This window comes from Microtus oregoni, unplaced genomic scaffold (genome assembly GCF_018167655.1).
Source record: "Microtus oregoni isolate MIOR12 unplaced genomic scaffold, Mior012 000002F_ref0000024, whole genome shotgun sequence".
In the NCBI taxonomy this organism is placed as follows: Eukaryota; Metazoa; Chordata; class Mammalia; order Rodentia; family Cricetidae; genus Microtus; species Microtus oregoni.
This window is the reverse complement of record NW_024543061.1, coordinates 38178560-38200682: the sequence shown is the minus strand read 5'-3', so window position 1 is coordinate 38200682 and position 22123 is coordinate 38178560. Positions and strand designations below refer to the sequence as shown.

The window sequence follows — 22123 nt, the reverse complement described above, 5'->3', positions numbered from 1 at the left end:
TTGGGCGGGCTTATTGCCATCTAGGCCCTGCTAGGCCTGAAAACTTGACTTCCAAGCTCACCCAGGCTGTTCTCAGAGCCTGGGTTTCTGTCTAGCTATGGACTGAAGGATTCAGTGTTCACTCTGTGGGTCTTTTTACTAGTGCTACTCACTCACATCATGGCAGCCAGCTTCCTCCAGAGCATGAGTGTATATGCTTAATGGTGGAAGCTGCAGTGTTGTGTAACCTCACTTCAGTAGGGACATGCTACTGTGTTCTGTGGCTTAGAAGTGAGCCATTGAGCTATGACCATATTCGGGGGTGGGGGGGGCATTAATTTAAATTTCTTTTCTTCCATTTTTTTTAAAAAAATGATTTATTTAACTTACTTATTTTATATATATTGGTGTGAAGATGTCAGATCCCCTGGACGTGGAGTTATAGACAGTTGTGAACTGCATGTGGGTGCTGGGAATTGAACCCAGGTCCTCTGGAAGAGCAGCCAGTACTCTTAACTCCTGAGCCATCTCTCTAGCCCTTCTTTCTTTTTTTCTTAAAAAAAAAAGTTTTTGTGGTTTTTTTGTTTGTTTTTTAAATAACTCAGTATGACCAGCAACTTGTGATCTTCCTGCCTCAAATTCCTTAGTACTGAGATACTGAGATTATAGGTACCTATACCATATTTGTCTCACTTCCACCTTCTGAAGGGAGCAGTACCAAGGAACTCATGTGGCTGGGGAGACAGCTTAATGGGTTAAGTGCTTGCTGCGGAAGCATGAGAACCTGAGTTCTAGTTCTCAGCATCCACATAAGACAATCCAGGCACAGTGGCGCCCATCTGTGACCTTGATGGCTCACTGTCTATCCAGTCTGCTGAGCTTGCAAGGTCCAGGTTCGGAGAGAGACTCGGGTATCTGGCCTCTACATGATGCAGGGAGAGAGCTCATTTATATACAAGGAAGGAAGGGCGAGAGAGAAAGACTCATGAGCAGTTTTTAAGCCACCATGTTTTCACGTTGTGTTTTCGATGACTCTGATATATTTCACATGAGCTGCTGGTGACCTTCAGTTAGCCCAAGACAGTCTGCCTCACGTGCTGGTGTTTGTCATTTGCTGGGATGAAAATCCTACCCGTGGCTTGCACAGATGTTTCCCAGTCTCCAGAGAAGTTTTCCTGTCTTCTGTTTTTCTGAGGCTCTAGATCATTTTAGAATATGATCTTTCTCAGAACCCCAGAAGCCTACTGTGGAAGTTTCTATGGCCCACACATCTTTTCATTTAAGCCCCCAAGTACGGAACACCTTGTTGGATCTCTGTTGATACATCAGTCCTTTACATTTTGTGGTGACTTTCCAATTGGACTGTCTTGTGAGTTAGCCTGAATTTTGAAAGCATTTTTGTTTCCGTCTCAACATTAAAGTTGGTATCTGAGTCTATAATGCCAGCAAATTAGGGAAGGTGGTCCACAGGACTGCTTTATACTGGAAATCAAATCTGCCTCATGGGCAGGTCCAGGTTATGGTGTTGCAACAGGACATTTGGAAGAATCACTTTCAAATTATGTCACAATTCACAATTCCAGGTTTGCTGAGCTACAGGGCTATACTCAGCTCAATTTCAGGCCTATAGAAGATGCTAAATGTGACATCGTTGTTGCAAAACCAACATATTTCATGAAATTAGATGCAGGTGAGACATTACTTTTTATGTTACTTGTGTATTGATTGGTGCATCTATTTTTTAAGAAAAAGATTTGTTTGTTTTTGTTTTGTACGTATGGGTATTTTACCTAAATGAATGTCGGTGTTCCACATTCATGCAGTGCCCATGGAGGCCAGAAGAGGGCGCTGGATCCTCAGCAACCAGAGTTTCAGATAGTTGTGAATTACCATGTCAGTGCTAAGAACTAACCCAGATCCCCAGCAGAGCGGCCAATACTCTCAGTCACTGAGCTTTCTCTTCAGGCCCACGTCTGTTTGTTGGCACAACGGTAGTCACTTTCTTCAATTCGTTGAAAGCAGTGTGATAATAAACACTAGATCTTCCTCTTCTAACACAGATGAACTGGTTTCAACTTCTTGCTATCTTATGCCTTTGGTATGGTAGAAGAAACCATCACATTATGTGAAATGATTCCATCAAAATCAAGATGAAAGAAAGTGGCTGGCATATACCTTACACAACTAAATTTTCCCTGTATGATTTCTTTATAATCACTTTCATTACATTTATGTTTCAGTGTGTGCATGTGTGTGTGTGTGTGTGCGTGCACTCACACACATCTAAATTAGCAGCCACGGGTAAACTTTGGGAGAGAAAGAAATGCCCATCCCTTCTCTTACCAACTTTTCGTAACCAAATAAACTTAAACATCTTTTGGAAGTTACCACTGCAGTATATGTTTGAAAAAAATAAACCAGAGTTATTTTCTCATCATGCCTTCAGTGCTCTGTCTTGGCCTGCAAGCATACTTTATCTCTGGCACTTAGTGACTAGAGAGGAGAGACACAGCACATCATGTTATATTGTCCTTTTCATTTTGAGAGGTGGGGATCATGTCCTATCAAAATTCATGAGTGGCCCGGCCTACAATGAAATACAGAGAGCCCTTTGTCATGAATACTTGAGAATTACCATAATTTACTGGTCATAGTTTTAGTGTGCTCTGCTGTCTGAAGTCATAATTCTTGTATTACAAAATATTAGATTCAGAAACCGGACAAGTTTAGCTTTTTGAAATAAAAGCAAATTTAAAATGCTTTGTTTAAGGTTCTGACTTGTTTTTTTAAATATGCAAATGAAAAAGTGGCAAAAGCGACACTGTGATCTTCCTGTAAGAGAGTTGTGTGAAGCATGAAATTTATGCAGATCATATGCAATAAAATGTATGTGCAATAAAGCATGCCCAATGGGAATGAATGGGCCAAGATATATACGTGCCATTTCTTTCCTGTGTTTGTTATTCAGCATTTCCTGCTAACTTACACTATCATCCAGTTTTCTTTTGCTTCCCAAGTCTTACTTTGGGACAAGAAACATTATAACTGAACGTGTGTGCCTCAATTCTCCAGCTTGAAGCCTGTGTTTACTTCCTCATTTTAAATCCTCTTGACCCCCAGACACTGTCATGCGCATACTGCATTCTAGTTAGGGACTCCCTAAATGTTGTGGGACAGCTTCGGTGGTAGGCTGTAGTGCCCACCCAGGGAAAGGGGACGTTCACTAGTGCAATTTCCTTGTTTATTTGAAAATAGGCTCTTTGCTAGGATTTTTCTGTGTCAGAAAACTATTCCTTCCAGGGCTGGCAAGATGGCTGAATGGGTAAAGGCTCTTGCCATCAAGTAGGACAGCCTCACTATGGCTCCTTGGGACACATACAGGGAAAGGAGAGAAATGATTCCTGCAAGTTGTCCTCTGACCCCACACACACTCGGTGTGTGTGCATGCATACACGAATAAATAAATGTAATTAAAAAAAGAAGGTATCTCTTGCAGTTGTTCCTTGTTCACAGACTGGAGTGTCTACTCCTCTTTCTTCCCGGCACTCCGTATTATAATTCACTGTGGGAATGAAGTCAGGCTTTGAGAGTCTCTGATTTTCATTCGAAGGCTGGTTTCACTTCACATTTTCATTTGAAAAATGTGTGAATGTGTGTTTTATTTGTTATTTTGTAGGAAGACATCCCATTTATATTTGTACAATTTTCAGGCTGACTCCTGGGTCCCATATGCCTAAATCAAAAGTGTGCTTGCTTTTTCTTCCTTCCTCTCTCCCTTCTTTCTTTTCCTTCCTTCCCCTCCCCCCTCTCTCTTCCTCTTCCTCCTCTTCTTCTTTGTGGTTTGTTTGTTTGTAGAGTCAGGGTTTCTCTGTGTAGTCCTGGCTGTCCTGGAACTTGCTCCATAGACTAGACTAGCCTCAAACTCAGAGATCTGCCTCCTGAGTGTTGGGATTACAGACGTACGCCACCACTGCCTGGTCATTCTTTTGTCCTTACATTTATTTATTTAGTGAGAGTGTCCTCATGTGCACAAGCATGCCATTGAACTTGTTAGATTCAGAGGACAACTGTAGTAGCTGGTTCTTTCCTTCTACCATGTGGGGTCCAGGGATTGAACTCAGGTCATCAGGCAATTGCTGGCCCCTGTTTTGTGTCTTTCTAATGGCTGGCATGGGAATTAAAAACAGCGATGGCTTTGGCTGCTGTTGTACTCTGACCTACTAAGCTCCTGCCTGTCTTCATGAAGTCTCACTGTGCACCAGGCACGTGGAGATGCCGTCCTGTCTGATTTCATCCTACATTCCCCACCGCTAGTAACAAAGCCCAGACTTGGAGACTTTGTCTGGAGATGCCGCCCATGAGCCTCTCCGTCAGACTTCAGCACAGTTATTTAAACTCCACCATTCACACTCTGGCAATTAGAACATGAGACACTCACCTCTTTTAAGGAACAGTTGGTCAGTGTTTCCCCAAGAGCAGTGTAAGCAGGAGCTAGAGAGTTAGCTCAGCCATAAAGAACACTGGCTGTTCTTCCAGAGGATCAGAGGATCTGGGCTCAATTCCCGGCATCCACATTCCAGTTCCAGGAGATCCAGTGCCCTCCTCTGGCCTCCAAAGGTAAGGGACAAGGCATGCCTGGGATGCACAGATAGACATACATGCTGGCAAAACACCCATAAAAAACAAACCTTTAAGAAGGATAATATAAGAAGGGATTAAATAGGGAAAACCAGACAAGAATTAAAAACCACCACACTCTTAGTGTTTGTGATTATTGCCTGTGCTTCTGTGTGCAGGTATTGTTTGATTGATTTACAACAAACAAAATGAATAATCGGAAGGAATGTTAGTCTTTGTGGCTGCGTTTGAATAGACCTATTTGGTGTGTTTTCCCCCGCATCCTGGAACTTAATGCTCTCTTATGACTTGATGTGTAGGAGAAAATGCATTCCTGATTTCAAAATAATCAATTTTAAAAGTAAGATTTTGAACTTGATGCTTTTTCAAGTTGACAAGTACCTGTGTCTAGCCCTATTTGGAAGAAGCGTGTTTCCTCATTGATTTTTAACTAAAAAAAAAAAAAAAAAAATGTAAGCATAGAAAATGGGAAAAAATTGTTCTGTTTCACGTTCTTCACTTTTCTGACATGGCTCCCTCTTTCCCAACACTAGGTGTTAACATGTACCATCACTTCTGTGATTTTCTCAATCTCTATATCACGCAGCACGTTAACAACTCCTTCAGTACAGATGTGTACATCGTGATGTGGGACACTGTAAGTAAGCGCCTGATCCTTCCCTTTCTACTGGCTCTGCCTTGCTCTTCCACCGTGTGCCTCTGACCTTGTGAGACAGAATTTTCTAAGATGCCTGATTAAATGTATGCCTAACCATCCATATACTCGCATAGATGTATAGATATGTTCAAATGTGTTTCTGCGGTTCTCCTGACATATATGTATGCACCCTGGCAGGCACATATGAATGAGTCCTTTGTTACTGTTATTGTTTTGCTGGATTTTGATTTTATTTAAGGCAGGGTTTCAACGTAGCCCAGGCTGACCTTGAATTGACTATGTAGCTGAGGATGACCCTTTGCTCCTCTTGCATCCACTTCCAGATTGCTCAAATTAAAAGTATTGTGCTAGGAATTGAACTCTGGGCTTTGTGCATGCTAAGCAAACACTCCACCAACTGAGCCTCATTCCCATTCCATAGATTTGTGTGATCCTAAGTGCTTTGAATTTTGGAATGAAGTAGTGGAGAATTTCCTTCCCTTTGGCATAGATGGAGTTCCCAAATGCAGAGTTCCAGTGTCTGTTTCAGTGTTCCTCCGAGACTTGAAGCCTTTGTGAGTCAAGGTGGTAGTGCTTCTGTTTCCTTTGCCCTTTGGACGCCCTTCCCACCCCTAGCTCTGGAGCCAGAACCCAGAGCCTCCTGCACGCTCAGCAAAAGCAAGCACTCCACCAGAGAGCCACACCCCAGTCCCTATCTTTTTGCTTAGTAGCAGCTTTCCAGTCATAGCCAGATTCATGCTAAGTGGTCTGGGGTTTGTTTGTTTGTTTGTTTGTTTTTGTAGCTCACTATCTAGGGTGAATCTTACACGTGTATCTAAATCAGAAGCAGCATCTGGAAACAGCTGGCACGTACCATCTGCGTTTTCAGAGAGCAAAGCACACCAGCTAATTCATAAACAGTTTTGCAGACAGGGAGAAAGCATTTTGCTGACCCTACTTCATAGGCAGTAGGCCTCCAGGATAGCTGTTGCTGTAGCTGTCTCAAAGTCCTTGAAAACCTGGTTCTGCACTCTTGGCAGGCCCTTGCCTTCTCATCTCCTATTCTCCATGCACTTCCACTTATGTCTTGAGTCCAGCGTTACTGTCACTTGAGTGTCATTTATTGACAGTGTTTCTGTATGCAAAGGGGACAGCGTCCTTCTCTTTCATTCCTTTTGCTTAAGTGGGACACATTTTTCTGTAAAACATCTCTCAGCAGTTCTGCAAGACTTTTTTAAAAAAAGCCTTGAAAAAAAATCACATCTGGACAGTGGGGAATTTGGATTGGGACTTTTATTAGTGTCTTTTACAGATAGGTGAGTGTTCTAAAGCAACCTAGTGATGGGTAGAGCCAAGGATTCTCGCTGGGCTCAGACACTTTCTATATAGTCCTCTGAAGAACTTGTGGGGTAAAGAGAAACTTATCACATACCTTCTAAAAGCTATTTTCATACCATCTTGCATGCCTATGTGCATCTTCCCTAAGTGGACTGAGTTTAAGCCAGTTAGTGTCTAAATGTCCTGCCTGTTGTGTGTCTGCTGGGGAAGAACAGGGTAGAGGGGCACCATGAAGATCCCTGCCAACAAGACACATGATTTTCAGGCAGTGTGACTATCATTCTATATGGATAAGTGACATGGATGTGGATGAGCAGTGTGGTTGGCTTCCCTGTGTTACCCTGTCCTTTGCTGGTCCTCTAGCTTCTCTCTTGTAAACCTCCCCTGTAGGCAGACTTTTTTTTTGTCCCAACAGTCAGTTCCCAAATAACTCTATAGAGACTTATTATTAATTATAAGTACTCAGCCAATAGCTCAGGCTTGTTGCTAGCTAACTCTTATGTTTTAAGTTAATACATATTTCTTATCTACGCTATGCCACGTGGCTCAGTACGTTTTCTCAGAACATCAAGTTCATCTCCTGCTTCCTCCACATCTCCTTGAGACTCCTGGGACCTTCTTCCCTTCTTCTTTGCACTCGCCTTTTGTCCACAAGTCCCACCTAAGTCTGTCCAGCTATTGGCCAGTCAACTTCTTTATTAAACCAGTCACAATGACAAATATTCACACACTGTAAAGAAATATTCTACACTCCCGTCTTTCTCAAAAAAGTCCTGCTAACTTCCCAGCCAAGTTCTTCATATGAGTAGTTCTTCCCAGTTGCTCCAGAATCTGCTGTAGAGAAGCCTGTAGGTTGTCTGGGGACAGTACTATATGATTATATTGTTCACAGTTGAGTTTTGGTTAGCAAAGCCTTAGGTCAGTGGTTCTCAACCTGTGATTCATGACCCCTTTGAGGGACAAATGACCCTTTCACAGGGGTCACCTATGACCAACAGGAAAAAAAAAACCAAGACATTTAAATTATGATTTGTAACAGCAAGATTACAGTTTTGAAGTAGCAATGAAAGTAATTTTATGGTTGGCGGTCACTACAAGATGAGGAACTGTGTTAAAAGGTCACAGCATTAGGAAGGTTGAGAACCACTGCCTTAAGTTAATGAACACTGATACTGTCACAGTTTGTCCCAAGGCAAAGCCATCAGCCTCCTAAATCATAGAAGGAAAGGCCCCTTCTTTTCTGGTGTTGAGGATTTAGAACATCTTTGCTATTATTATTTAATTATAGAAATAATAACTCATTATCATGACATCAAACAATGTGGACACATATGAGGTTTTCTTTTCTTTTAAAGTCTTTTCTTCCTCCTCCAATTTCATTGTCCCCTTAGGGTAGAAGTCATTATCATATGTGTAAGACCCTTCAAGACTTTTTATCTGAATAAACGTAAATATATCCTTAAACAAAAATTTATCAGGATTTGTATAAAGATCTATATGCATAACATTTGTATAAAGATTTATTTGTATCATTATATAAAATATGCTCTGAGATTACAAGGGCATCTTTCCATGTCCTTTTCTGAGTGAGGGCAGCATTTTTCCATTAGATGGTTTTCCTGTGTGTGTTCCTCTCTCTTTACCCCACACTTCATTTGCTTCTGATTCTGAGCTATCTACTGGATGCTATAAACATCTTTGCCATATGCAGAATTCTCCGTGTAACTGTAGGGGATTACAAGGCCCACTCTGCACACTCAAATCACTGGATGCCCAAGTCCTCTGTGTTTACGTGGTATAGAATTGCATGTGGCCATGAATATCTGCTAGATGCTCTGGAACTACCTCTGGGTTGCTTACATAGCTCGGTACATGCAAACAGTCGTTATACTATAGTGGCAAAGAGAAAAGATCAGTATATATTCAGTAAAGACGCAGTCGCTTTTCTGACTGTTTCCTATGGGTGTGAATGAACCATCAGATCCAGAGGGCTGACTGTGTCCGCCTTCACACACTCACCCTCAGCACTCCTGTGGGCAGAGTCCTACAAGTCACGTTTGTGTGGCTGAGGCTCCTCACGTGTTCAAATCTGAGACCTGCATAGCAGGATTTTCTTCTTTTTGTCCCTTCGAGGAATATCCAAATATTCTTCAGTGTGAGTGGGAAGTCGCCCCTCCCTCCATTGTGCTAGATAATTTGAATTTGTTTCTACATGTGATTATCTCAAATAATCTACAAGTTCCTCGGGAAGGGGCAGTCAGAATCACTCTATTTTATCATTAAAAATCCTTTCAGATGTATCTTATTTTATCTAAAGTATTTTGTCTACAGCCACTGTATAAGTTTACTTCTTTTAATTGTTCTTTATTTAACATTGAGCAACAACACATAGTTTGATTGGAGATGGTCTTGAAGGTCTGTATTGGACTGTCGCTGGAGGAACACTGAGGGAAAGCGTTCCTGTGTCACCATATCTGACAATTCTCCATACCATTGAAACATCTACAATAGGAGAAGCAGGAACACTTCAAAATCTTAGAAAGGAGAAGCCTTCTATAAACATAAAGAGACCTAGCACAATGAACTAGCGATGGCAGACTTGGAATGCAGCCTCATGGCTTGTGCTCCTTCCATCTCTAGGCTGAGTTCTCCAGGCTAAGTCACACCATTTAAAATTGTCTGAGCACCTCCCTTTACCCAGGAGAGCTCATAGTTAACTTCTGCTTTCCAGGAAGGAGATGCACTTGGTAAACACATTAGGACAGGTTCCCACGGAGAAGCAGCTGTCATGGAGTATATGAGCATGAAGTCTGAGGCCACAGACTGGGTTTGACCACGTCCCTGTAACCCACCAGCTCCATAATTTAAGGAAATTATTGAATTTGTATGTGATTTCCTTGTGTATAAAATAAGGCTGAGGCCCTGGAGTTGGGCCATTAGAGTTGCAGGCTTGTTTGCTGAATTAATAATCTATAGTGCTTAGAACAGAGCCTGGGGTATGGGAAGCATCCCAGATACTGTTAGTCCTGTATGTCGTATAATGTGATGTTGCTAGTGACGTTATTAATGTGAATGGGGTATTGTCACATTGTTCATTATTTAATGTGGAGGATACCCATTTAGTCTTTAAGCTTTCAAGCCATTTTCCTGCTTTGAAATTTCTTTCCAAGCACAATCTACTTACTATGATGGACTTTGTTCAGTGAGCATATGATCGTGTATACAAATGATATCATATGTATGTGTCCTCTTAAGCATCCTCTTGTGACCCTAACTTGTTGTTTCCGCCTTCAGAGCACTTATGGATATGGTGACCTGTTCTCAGATACCTGGAAAGCATTTACCGATTATGACGTCATACATTTGAAAACCTATGATTCCAAAAAGGTACTGGAAACCTATTGAAATGTCTTTAAGTAAGTGTCAGGTGCAAATGACTCATATAATAAATATTTAATTTGAATTCCTCTTGGTTGTTACCATTGATTTCTCACTTCTTTTAAACTAGAGCTAGAATTCTTGGAAGTAAATCTTCAAACCTTCTTTCTATAAACCTTTCAAAAATATAAGTTTTATTTTCTTCAACATAGTTTGCTAGTAAGACTATATTGGTACAAGATGGAAAGTTAAAATTTACTTTCTAAAATGAGGACTGCTGTTTTGACATGAAGGGTGCACATTCACTATGCTGTCCTGGCAAGGATGCACACTCACTATGCTGTCCTGGGAAGGGTGCACACTCACTATGCTGTCCTGGGAAGGGTGCACACTCACTATGCTGTCCTGGGAAGGGTGCACACTCACTATGCTGTCCTGGGAAGGGTGCACACTCACTGCGCTGTCCTGGGAAGGGTGCACACTTACTGTGCTGTCCTGGGAAGGGTGCACACTCACTGTGCTGTCCTGGGAAGGGTGCACACTTACTGTGCTGTCCTATGAAGGGTACACACTTGCTGTGCACACTCACTGTGCTGTCCTGTCAAGGGTGCACACTTACTGTGCACACTCACTGTGCTGTCCTATCAAGGGTGCACACTTACTGTGCACACTTACTGTGCTGTCCTGTGAAGGGTGCACACTTACTGTGCACACTCACTGTGCTGTCCTATGAAGGGTACACACTTACTGTGCACACTTACTGTGCTGTCCTGTGAAGGGTGCACACAGTTATGTGTGCATTGCTGTGTGGTCTTCTTAACTGTCTTCCTTCTTAGGTGTGCTTTAAAGAAGCCGTGTTTTCATTGCTGCCCCGCATGCGGTACGGGCTGTTCTATAACACGCCTCTGGTAAGCATCTGAGATGATATTCCTGTTTTTAGAGATTATCTGAGATCCCAGGGCAGGAGTATTCACTGTAACGTGACCTGGTGCTTTTGTTTTAGATCTCTGGCTGTCAGAACACTGGGCTGTTCAGGGCCTTCTCCCAGCATGTGCTGCATAGGCTGAACATCACTCAAGAGGGACCCAAGGTAACGGATATGTTGTGGGTTCTGAGTAGGCTTGACTGTCCAGCTCTAATCAGTGCCACCTTGGAGAGAAGCACATAACCAGGAGCCAGTGTTTGCTATGATGCTGCCTGATCTGGGGTTCTCTGAATTCAGGAGTCTGTAGCCACTGAAAATAAGCTAAAAGGTGCTGTAAGAGTATGCTTTATTCTCCTTGTCTTTGTCTATTTCTTTGCCCATGGCTCCCTACCTTCTCCATTTTAACTCCTATAACCCTGCTTAAAAAAGTCTACTCTACCAACCCTGCTTAAAAAAAAATCTATTCTACCAACCAACAACCAAGTAATAATATAATGAACAGGTTTTGTCTTCTATGGCTAAAGTGGATACACTTATGTACATTTGTAATTGACCTTTAACTGTGCACATTTCTGGGGTGCAGTGTTATATTTTGACAGAGTGTAACTATCACAACATTTGTGTTACCTCAAGCATTGATCATGTCTTTGTTGTGAGAACATTCCAAATCTTCTCCCCTAGCTTTTTGGAAATAGACAATACATCATTGCTAAGCCCAATAACTACAGTGACATTGACAACAGACCTTGATCCTCCCTTCCTTCCCCATCTTTCCCAGTGTCCACCGCCCCCAAGTACGTTCTCTACTCTGGTATTCCCCACTATTCTATTGTATGCATCTCTGAGATCAGCTCTTTTAGCTTCTGTGTCTGAGGGAGAGCATATAGGATTTGTCTTTCTGTACCTGACTTATGTGAACATAATGCCTTCCATTGCCCTCTATGCCGAAAGAAATGACAGGTTTTGTCGCTTTGCAGAGTTGAGTAATATTCCTGAGATAGCTGTTGAGAACTCAGGCTAATAGTCCCCATTTACTAAGTATGTGCTCAGTGAGTTTTACCTCTCTGGGGAAATGCATTTGAGATTGTTCGGGGGGGGGGGTTCATTTTTTTTTTTTATCTGAGCACATCCAATTTTTTATTTTGCTCACAGGATGGGAAAGTTCGAGTTACCATTCTTGCACGTAGCACAGAATACCGGAAAATACTGAACCAAAATGAGGTTAGTGTTTTGGTGTGAACTTTTAATGCTATCGTCATGACTCTGCCTTCCAAGGCTAATTACTGTATTTTTCATATTGCACTAAAAGTGTATAATTTGTAACTATTGGTTTCTAGAGATACCTAATGGTCTATGCTTACTACAACTACTGTCTTTAGCTTCTTCTCCAAACTCCTTCCCCATCCAGACCAGCTTTACTGTAAATGTAGACCTGCAGCAGCTCAATGTAGAGTACAGGCAAAATCAAGAGCAAACAAAACCACGAGTCTTATCTGGACTGCAACAGGAAGCTAAACATCCTCCAGGCAAACTAGTACCAACATGCAAGCATGCCTTTTAGGAGATAATTTATATATAAATCACTTGGTATTTCTGTAGCATCCGGCAACACATGCAGTTGGAAGAGATTCCATTCATTTAAATGGCTGGGTGTCTTGGAAACTGCTCCTGGGCATCCAGTTCCTTTCAGCAGCGCAAGATCATAGACTGGAACCTGTCTCAGACTGGGCAGATAATCAAGGGAACCTGGACCCAAGGCTGTTCTTCACTGGTGTCCCACTGTCACAGCAGAGACATGCAAGTGGAGGCTGAGTGTGCCTGTGAGTCCAGGCCATCAGGAAAGGGCAGGTCAGGGACTAGTATCAAGCCAGTGACGCTGACACTTTCAGACTCTCTAGGCAGACTGCACAAAAGTTTTGAGGTGAGATTAGCAATTCTGCTCCAAAATGCAAACCCAGGAGTAAGTACCCAGGCTGCTGCTCTTCCTCCAAGACAAGTTATGGGTCCCAAAGGGTATACCTGACAAGGGCAACAGTACTTTGACTAGATGGATTAGTGAACAGGGAGTAAGACTCAGGCTTGTGGTAGCCCAGGCTGACCTTGAACCCAGTATGTAGGCTTGACTGCTCTCAAACTCACAATCCTACTGACTCAGCCTCATAAGTACTAGGACTACAGCCTGGCTCCCAGGTGGTCTGGTTAAATGATGGTTACTGCAAACTTGGCCCAGTGCAAGGTCTGTTGAGAAAATTGTGTGTGGTTGGAAATTAGAGAAACAACTCTCAGACACATGGAATTCCTTTGATGTGAGTCCACCTTGCTAAGCGACTAAATCTCATGCTTTCCTAATTAATTCTCTCCTGGGGGTAAAGTGGCTGTTTGTAACTTCGTCTTGTGGCTGCATGTGTGTTGTGTAGTTGTGCATACATATGTATAAAATGGAGCCACTAATTAGATGCATTTGACCACTCATAGGCCTTGCTGAAGAACTGAGATTGTGTGGTGAGCAGAGCAGGATTAGGTTCCCTCCCTCTCTTCCTCTCTCCTGCTCTCTCTCTCCTTCTGTGCCAGGGATTGAACCAAGGGCCCTTCTTCATCTTGGTCAGACTCCCTACCACTGCCCAGATTAATGTTTTCTGTGACCATTGATGTTGCTACTGTTGTGCAGGACCATTTGGTAGAGATGCAAACCCTTACAGGGTCAGTTACAGTGTTGTGATCACTACATCAGCAGAATCATAATGCTGCTTCAACAGGACATTACACTGCCCTGTTGCACTCTGTCGACCAGAACAACAGCCAAAAGTCATCTGAGAAATTACATAGAGAGAGTATTTTTTTTTCTGCCAATACTTCAGTATTTCCAGAAAATGTGGTTCAAACTTTTGTGGTTTGTTTGGAAAGAGGCATTGGCTGGAAAGAGCCATCTCAGCATAGTGTCTGGAGCATTGCCCCCTCATCCTCAAAGCACCCAGTGGCTGTGAAATTATAGGAAAACAGGGTCATCAATTCCAGAGATAGGGTAAATGTTTGAATTCAAATACGGTCTAAAATGATAGGGACAAGTGATGCTTAATGCAAACAAATTTTTATCTGCAAAAATTAATAAACTTTAGAAGTTGGGAAGATGGCTCAGTGGGTAAAGTGCTTACCATACAAGCATGAAAATCTGAGTTTGACCCCAGAACCCATATATAGTATCCTGGCTTTTTTTATTTGAACCTAAGTTCAAATGCCCAGCACGGATGTAAAAGCCAGGGTGCATGTAACTATAACCCCAATATTGGGGAACAGCAGCATGCAGATGCTGGAGCTCACTGACCAGCTAGCTGAGCCAAAACAGTGAGCTTCAGGTTCAATGAGAGACCCTGTCTCAGAATATTAAAGAGAAGAAGGGACAAGAAAAATGGCTCAGTCTATAAAGTACCTGCTCTGCAGGCATGAGAACCTGAGTCTAGATCCCTAGAACCCACATACAAAAGCCAAGAGTGGTGACATCTTTCACCATGGGATCAGGAGGTGGGGTGGGCAGGTGGATACCCAAAGCTCACAGACTGAGCAGTCTAAATCAGTGGGCTTCTGGTTCAAGGAGAGAATCTCAGAAAATATAGTTGAAGAATCATGAAGGAGCAACAGCTGGTGTGGGGCTTGGGTCTCCAAATGCATACACACCTGCAGACACATGTTTGCACATCCACACAGACATGTGTAGCACACACATACCACAAAATAAAAAAATTGTGACATGGAAAGCAATGGAAGAAGACATCAATGTCCTCTGGCTTGAGTGCGCTTGTACACACACACACACACACACACACACACACACACACGGCAGGTGTGGCTGGCTTCAGGGCAAATGAAATGCATATTTTTTTGAGGAGCAAGACGTGAGGATGTCCTCTATACACACAGCACTCTATGAACACAGAACACACACACAAAACCAATCTTAATTAAAAGCAAACTTTAGGATTCACAAAGGAAAGCAGAAAGGAGTAATTCTGCATGTTCTTCTGTTTTTCTAGCTGGTGAATGCTCTGAAAACAGTGTCCACATTTGAGGTCCGGATTGTTGATTACAAGTACAGGTGAGCTTTGGGCCGGGCAGACGCTCTTACCTCTAGATTGAGACACTCCCTGGTGGGTGCATAGCACTTTTGCAGTGGGCATTCTTGGCTCTTGTAGTCCAAGAAGTGATACTCAGACACTCACTAAGCCAAATGGGGTGACAGGGGACTTAGGTTCAGGGGGGCTGCTGAGCTTTTTGAGGTCTCCTGTTCAGGTACAATCTTATTTTTCCGGAGAAATAGTGAGTCCAGATTTTTACTTGAAATTTCTGAATTTTTAAAAGTTACCAACCAGTATTAAATTTTAATATACATACACATATATACTCATATTCACATTTATAGACATTTGCACATGCACACCTATACAAATATATATATATATATATGTATAGTCTAATTTACCATGTTAGCTAATAGATTTCAACATCGAAGACCATTAATTAAAAAACATTTATGAAATATTTATATTTCTTTTTAAATTCTGGTGGAACCAAAAGGCTTAGAATGAGAGCATGCTTCTTACTGCTGTCTAGGAATTTCTGCTGATTTGAGGACAGTCATACTGTAATGGCAATGCATCCTCCAGGTAGCAGAAGTCTATCAGTGTAAGAGAGATGAAACGGGGCTGTAGAGATGGTCAGTGGTCAAGAGCACTTGCCGCTCTTGCAGAAAACCCAGGCTTGATTCCCAGCACTCACATGGTGGTGAACCAGCTGTTTACTCAAGTTCCAAAGACACCAATGCCCTATTCTGATCTCTGGGGGGCACCAAACACACACATGGTACACAAACATACATGCAGGCCAAACACACACATACAATAAAATGAATAAATCTAATTTTAAAAATCCAAAAAGAAAGCCCCAAAGGAAAGGCCCAAAGAAGAAGCGAAATTTTCTCTATTCCTCATCTTCCCATGATCACAACCCACAACCCAAATTTATGACAGTTGCTAGTTTTTTATCTATATTAAACATACACACACGCACACACACACACACACACACACACACACACACACACCTGCAGGTGATACCTGCCATAGATGTACTTCCTTCTGCTACATAAGCTTGGGAGTGCTACACCACACTCATCAGCTCCTACTTCCTAAAGTGATGATGAGTTCTTAAGGATGTGACCATGAACTGTCCACTGGGCTTCGAAACTGGGGTGCAGGTATGGTGGACAGTGTGCCTCTTGTGTTGAGGTCCTCAGCCCCCGAGTGGAGACCTGTGAGGCTGTCAGGCAGTCCTTGCATGTGGAGGCTTCCTGTTATGTTCCACTGGCTTTCTTTTAGCTTCCACCTGCAGCTGTGCTCTGAGGATGTAACGCTCCTCTGTGTCACAGAGTACATTCTGCTGTGGTGGCTTCTTCCATTGGCACACAGGACTTGTGTGACCAAGATGGAGGCCTGGCATCAACCTGAAGGAGCCAGAGAGGCACCTCTGTTGCTGGGCCATTGCCTGCTTTCAAGGCTGTCTGAACATTTTCCTGGTAAAGCAAGGGAAACAAATCCATACTGGTCAGTCTGTGGTGATCTTTAATAACTGATTAGCATGGACCTCTGTGATTGCCAGTCCAAGATGGTTCTCCAGCTGGCAAATCCAAGGGCTTTACCTGTGTTTACCTGAGCAAACACATCTGTCTTGGCTTCCTTTTCTACTGCTGGGATAAAAATACCTTGACACAAACAACCGAAGAGAAGAAGGTTTATTTGCCTCCTAATTCCAGGCTACAGCCCATCATGTTGGGAAGTCCAGGTGCAGGACCTTGAAGTAGCTAGTCACATTACATTCACAGCCTCTGGGCAGAGAGCAGTGAGTTCATGCCTACATGCCAGTGGACAGCTTGTTCTCCCCTCTTCATTCAGTCCTGGACCTGGCCATGAAATGGCCCCGCCCATACTCAGGGTGGGTCTTCCCACCAAAACCCACTTAAGAAAACCCCTCACAGTATTCCTGCAGGCCCACCTAATCTAGACAGTTCTTCATGGAGATGCCCTTCCTGTGGGAGTCTACAATGGGTCAAACCAATCAGCATTCACCATCACACCGTCCTTACCTTGGTACCAGTTCACATTCCTAGGCAAACAGAGACACCTTTCCCTGGTGTGAGACATACAGAGAGAGTGTCTTCCTTTCCTGTTTCCTTGTCTTGTTTTTGGATTGTTTTGAAAACCTGATATAAGAAAGAATTTACCTTTTCTTCTGAGATTTTTACCATTCTCGACTTTGGATACCTATTCCTCTGTAACTATTCAGTGCCCCTGCCCCAACACCATATTTCAGTTCTCATTCCCAGCCTCACTCAGTACATCTGTGTGGATTGATTTCAAGTGGGCATGTCTGCATTTACTAGTGTTACAGGTATAGACCAGAGTCTGCCTGGCTCTAACTTGGCAAGAAGGGAAGTGAGGGATGGGGTATGCAGTGACCGTTTATGGGTCGTTGGCATATACACCTGCCTCTCCAGTTTTGTAATGTGCCTTTAAGAGCATGCTCTCCTGGCAGAACAAATCACACATAGGCCGATGGGTTCCTTTACTGTTGCCTTTCCTATGTTCATCTCTGGTCCCTACCCCTCTACACACACAGTTTTCTATCCTTACACTCCACTGATATCTTGGCTTTAAAGGACAACTGTGAAATCTTAGCCTCCTGCAAAGACAGACAATGGCTTGTTGCATCTGAGATCATCTTACGTATGTGGCATTGAGGAACACACATCACATAATTTATTTTCTTTTTTACATTATTTTCTTTTATGTGTATGGGCGCTTTGCCTGCATGTATGTATGCCTGTGTGCTGCATGTCTGCTGTGACGGAGGGGGCCAGGAGAGTGTTTCTAATCCCTTGGAACTGAAGTAACGGATGGTTGTGAACTGCCGTGTGGTTGCTGGGAATTATCAGACCCTCTGGAAGAGCAGCCAGTGCTCTGAACTGCTGAGCCATTTCTACGGCACCCTCATTTTCATTTTTAAAAAGTTCTTTTATTGCTTACTGAGAGTAGTTTTCAGCTTGGGATATTCTGGTATCTCGTCAGCACTTGCTCACTTCCCTTTTCCAGGAAGACGGAAGAGTAGGACTTCCTGCTAGGAGCTCTGCCCTGCAGTATTATCTTTCTGCATACATCTGAATGGCACCTTTTATTTGAATTATATCTATTTCTGTAATGATGTTGATATCGTGTAATTTTTTTTATTAACGTTCCTTTGAAAAACAGAAAGTTTGTGTTTAAAGAATGTGTTATCAAAAGAATGAATTAAATTATTAGTACTGGAGTGCATTTGGAGTTATCCTAAAGGCACGGATGTAGGATATGACACAAATGTACCAATACTGTCACTGTGGGTCATGAACTCACTCACTCTTTGTCTCCCTCTCTCGTGCTGTCCCACGTTGCAGAGAGCTCGGGTTTTTAGATCAGCTGAGGATCACGCACAACACAGACATATTTATTGGCATGCACGGAGCTGGCCTGACCCACTTACTTTTCCTTCCAGACTGGGCTGCTGTATTCGAGCTGTGAGTACAGGGTGCATCTGTCCATGGGAAACTTACAAGCCAGGTTCTGAGCTAAGGGTTCTCACCCGGGCATTAGCTGGCCTAGCAGACTCCCGTCAAGCTACATCATGGTAGTATCTGGAAAAGGAAAGCAACCTCTAGCTAAAAGGTCTGAGGTCTGCCAACACTGTTAGGAAGCAGCTACTCCCTTCTTCCCTGTAGCCTCAGCACCGTACTCAGGATGTAGTCTTGTGGTTTCCCAACACCGAGTTCACTACCATCTGCCTCTTCCACTGTGAGCCCTTCCCTCTCTGTGACCAGTATCATTACTCTGCCGAGAGAGAACAGGGTAGTGACGGCAGGGATAGCAGAGGCACCATCTCCAAAGGTGGATTGCTTACCCAGCATGTATGAGGCAGAGCCAGGGAGGGGATGGATCCATAAGAAGACTACTGAACGGAAGCTGATTACAAACTTCCAATATTCTGCTTGACACTTTCGAGCAGTTAGTGAGGTAGAAGGTGAATGGGAATTCTGTCTTAATTCATTTGTCCTAGAGGAAGAGAGGGAGGATGGAAGAAAGGAGAAAGGGAAGGGGAAGCAAGTGAGATACTGGAGCCCAGAAGACCTGGGGTGGGAGTTTGCTTCCTTCATTAAACAGCTGTCTAACCTTGAATGTGCTACCTCCCTAACTCCATTTCCATGTATGTAAAGATAATATCTTACAAGATAATCTCCAGTCCATAGACAATAGAACCTATTGAATAAGGTGCCCACTCCTTGCCCTTACTCTATTCTCTTAAAATTAAGGTAAGGTTCTGAGAAAACCATTTTAAATTGTTTTTGCAGTGTTGGGGATCATACCGAGTGCCTATGCATGCCACCACAGACCACAGACCTATGTCTCCTCACCCTGAGCCTCTTTGTAAAAATATATCACTTACTAGAGGTTTTAATGATTCCCCCCACCCCAGATTGTTACACATTGGGCAACCCCCTAGACAAAAGCATCATTTTGTGACACCCTTGTGTCTTAGGTACAACTGTGAAGATGAGCGCTGTTACTTAGACTTGGCCAGGCTCAGAGGCGTCCATTACATCACCTGGCAGAAGCCCAGCAAAGTGTTTCCTCAAGATAAGGTAACATCCAGTCAAATGGTTTGGAGTCTAGTAATTAACATGAGAGCCACCACCGAGTCTCAAAGATACAGTATTCTTCTCCTGAAAACTGAGGTGGATTTTATATTTGCAAATTGGAGAAAACCTCCATATTGTTAAAATAGCTGACATCAGATTATATATAGCAGCCACCAGCAAACTGTAGCTCTGTGGTATAAATCTGGCCCATCCATTGCTTTTGTAAATAAAGTTTTATTGGGAGCAGGCACATTTGTCTGCATATTGTCTGGTTTTGCTTGTGCATTTCCTTGGCAGAGCATCTGTGTCTGAGAGCAGATGTTGACAGCGTTGAATATATTATTGGGACCTCTGTGGATAAAGCTTGCCAGCCTCTGTTGAATAGCATAAGTTAAAATGGTTTCTTTAGCTAAAGTAAAATGAGTTCATTTCTGTAGAAAAGACACACCCTCAGTGACTTTGGTTTTGCTCTGGCTTGTCTCTGCAGGGGCACCATCCAACGCTGGGAGAGCACCCGAAGTTTACCAATTACTCTTTTGATATAGAAGAGTTCATGTACCTTGTCCTTCAGGCTGCAGAGCATGTTCTGGGACATCCACAGTGGCCATTTAAGAAGAAACATGATGAACTGTAGAAATGTTACTTTTGTTTACAAGAAGAGAGTGTTTAAACACATCTAGACTCATGATCAAAGGAGCAAACAACCCGTCATAGCCTACTGCAAGAGGAAACATGACGTTTTACTTTTGAATATAGCTCAGGCTGGCCTTGAACTAACAAGCCTCTGGACCTCCTGTGTGCTGGGATTACAGGTGTATACCACCATGCCTGTCTACAAAATTTACTTTTTCTGTATGAAAACGTACTTTCAGGATGTTTTGTCTTTAAGTGTTTCATGTGTGTATTGTGTCATTGCTATTTACCGATAGCAATAGTATTTTTGCACTGAAAAAAGTTACTTTTTATAGTTAGTTCAAAGTTGGGCAGGTGCCCCTTGGTGTTGCAGAGCTTTCCTGTTGGGACCAAAGTTGTCAACCTAAGCAGCTTTAGAATCTGTAAGTGTGTTTGTTAACTAATGTGATTGCATAGTTTCAGAATGTTCCACCTTGTCGTTTACCTACTCGGTTTGGTATTTTCATTGTCTGTTCACAACTATGGTTGTAGACCAGTGTTTAGTCGGCTTCAGGTTATGTGCACTGAGAGCCTGAATCAATAATGCCGTTGTATTGATTTGTGCTCACGTATCTCCTTTCAATCATGCTTTCCCCTAATGTAATGGCCGTGCTAATAAGAACCCATCAGAACATTCTGCAGTACCATCTCTGTAGACCCATCAGCCGTGAGAACATCATGTTGATGTGGCGTGAAGTCATTGTTTCCATCGGGCAAGCATTTGTAAGCACATACAGCTGTGTGCATCTACCTCTGGCAGGGGGAAAGCAGCCCTAACAGTGGCAAAAATGTAAATATTACAAAATGGCCACATGAAGAGACTCCCCCTATTTTTTTTTTTAAAAAATAGGACCATAAAACAAAACAAAACAAAAAACAGCAGAGCTGTGAATGACCCAATCGAAATGAAAAGGCTCAGAAAGTGACACTGTTTAAATGGGATGCCCTAGCAGCGGGCTTGTCCTTGAACGGCTTCACGGGTCTTACTGTTGATGAGCATCCGGCTCGGCAGTCAGAAACCATGGGTTTGTACTACTGTACAGTGTGATGTTTGCATCTTATTAACATTTGAGTTGTCTCGCAGAGAAGCTGCTTTTCGTTTTTACAGTGGACTAAACAAATCACAGCCAAGGATTTTATTTTTAAATTTTAGAGAAGTGATCCCCTCTCCCCGAAAAACCCCACAATATTGGTAACTGCGCCTCCTCAGAAGTTTACTGCCTTTTGCTTTCAGGGCTCGGTAACCGAGCTGTAAACTTTATTTATTAAAATATCGTTAAAGAAAATAGTGGACCCACTATAGGTGAGACTTCTGTTGGGGTTTTAAGATTGTTTGGAAAGAATTGTAACTTTTGAAACTGGTAAATGACAGGGTTGCTGCTGTTGTTTGTGTGGTGGCATATTAAATGATCAGTAGGAGGGGGCGTGGAGGGGGCGTGTTCTACGGGAAAGGGTCTCTAAGGAGGAGCATGTTGTCCCATTCCTGGAGGGTAAACATCCGAAGACTGCCTCTGGAAAGTCATTTGAATTTCCATCCTCTTACCTCATTTCAAGCAATACAGGGACCCGTGCTTCCAGACTACCAGGAACTTCGGGAACTGAGAACAATTTCTTAGTAAAACTATATTTGGCGGGGTTGCAATGTCACACGCCTTTAATCCCAGCCCTCGGGGGCAGAGGCAGGTGAATCTCTGTGATCTCAAAGCTAGGCTGGTCTAAAAAGCGAGTTCCAGAACAGCCAGGGCTACACAAAGAAACCCTGTCTCAAAAAACCAAAAACCAAACAAACAAAACAAAAAAACTCTATTTTAAGATTTTGCAAAGACAGAATATATGTTATATA

At 42.9% G+C, this 22123-nt stretch overlaps 1 protein-coding gene across 2 annotated transcripts in view; it reads left to right on the top strand.

The window, feature by feature from the left end:
* Positions 1-21566, top strand: part of Eogt (EGF domain specific O-linked N-acetylglucosamine transferase) — a 41259-nt gene extending 19693 nt beyond the window's left edge. For both annotated transcript variants that reach the window (XM_041644108.1, XM_041644100.1), the window contains 10 exons: positions 1563-1669; positions 5151-5254; positions 9887-9979; positions 10807-10878; positions 10974-11060; positions 12048-12116; positions 14924-14985; positions 18373-18492; positions 19509-19611; positions 20096-21566. In XM_041644108.1, coding sequence (XP_041500042.1) covers positions 1563-1669; positions 5151-5254; positions 9887-9979; positions 10807-10878; positions 10974-11060; positions 12048-12116; positions 14924-14985; positions 18373-18492; positions 19509-19611; positions 20096-20242 — 964 coding nt within the window. In that variant the 3' untranslated portion in view covers positions 20243-21566. The remainder of the gene's footprint in view (positions 1-1562; positions 1670-5150; positions 5255-9886; positions 9980-10806; positions 10879-10973; positions 11061-12047; positions 12117-14923; positions 14986-18372; positions 18493-19508; positions 19612-20095) is intronic.
* Positions 21567-22123: the final 557 nt, after the last annotated feature.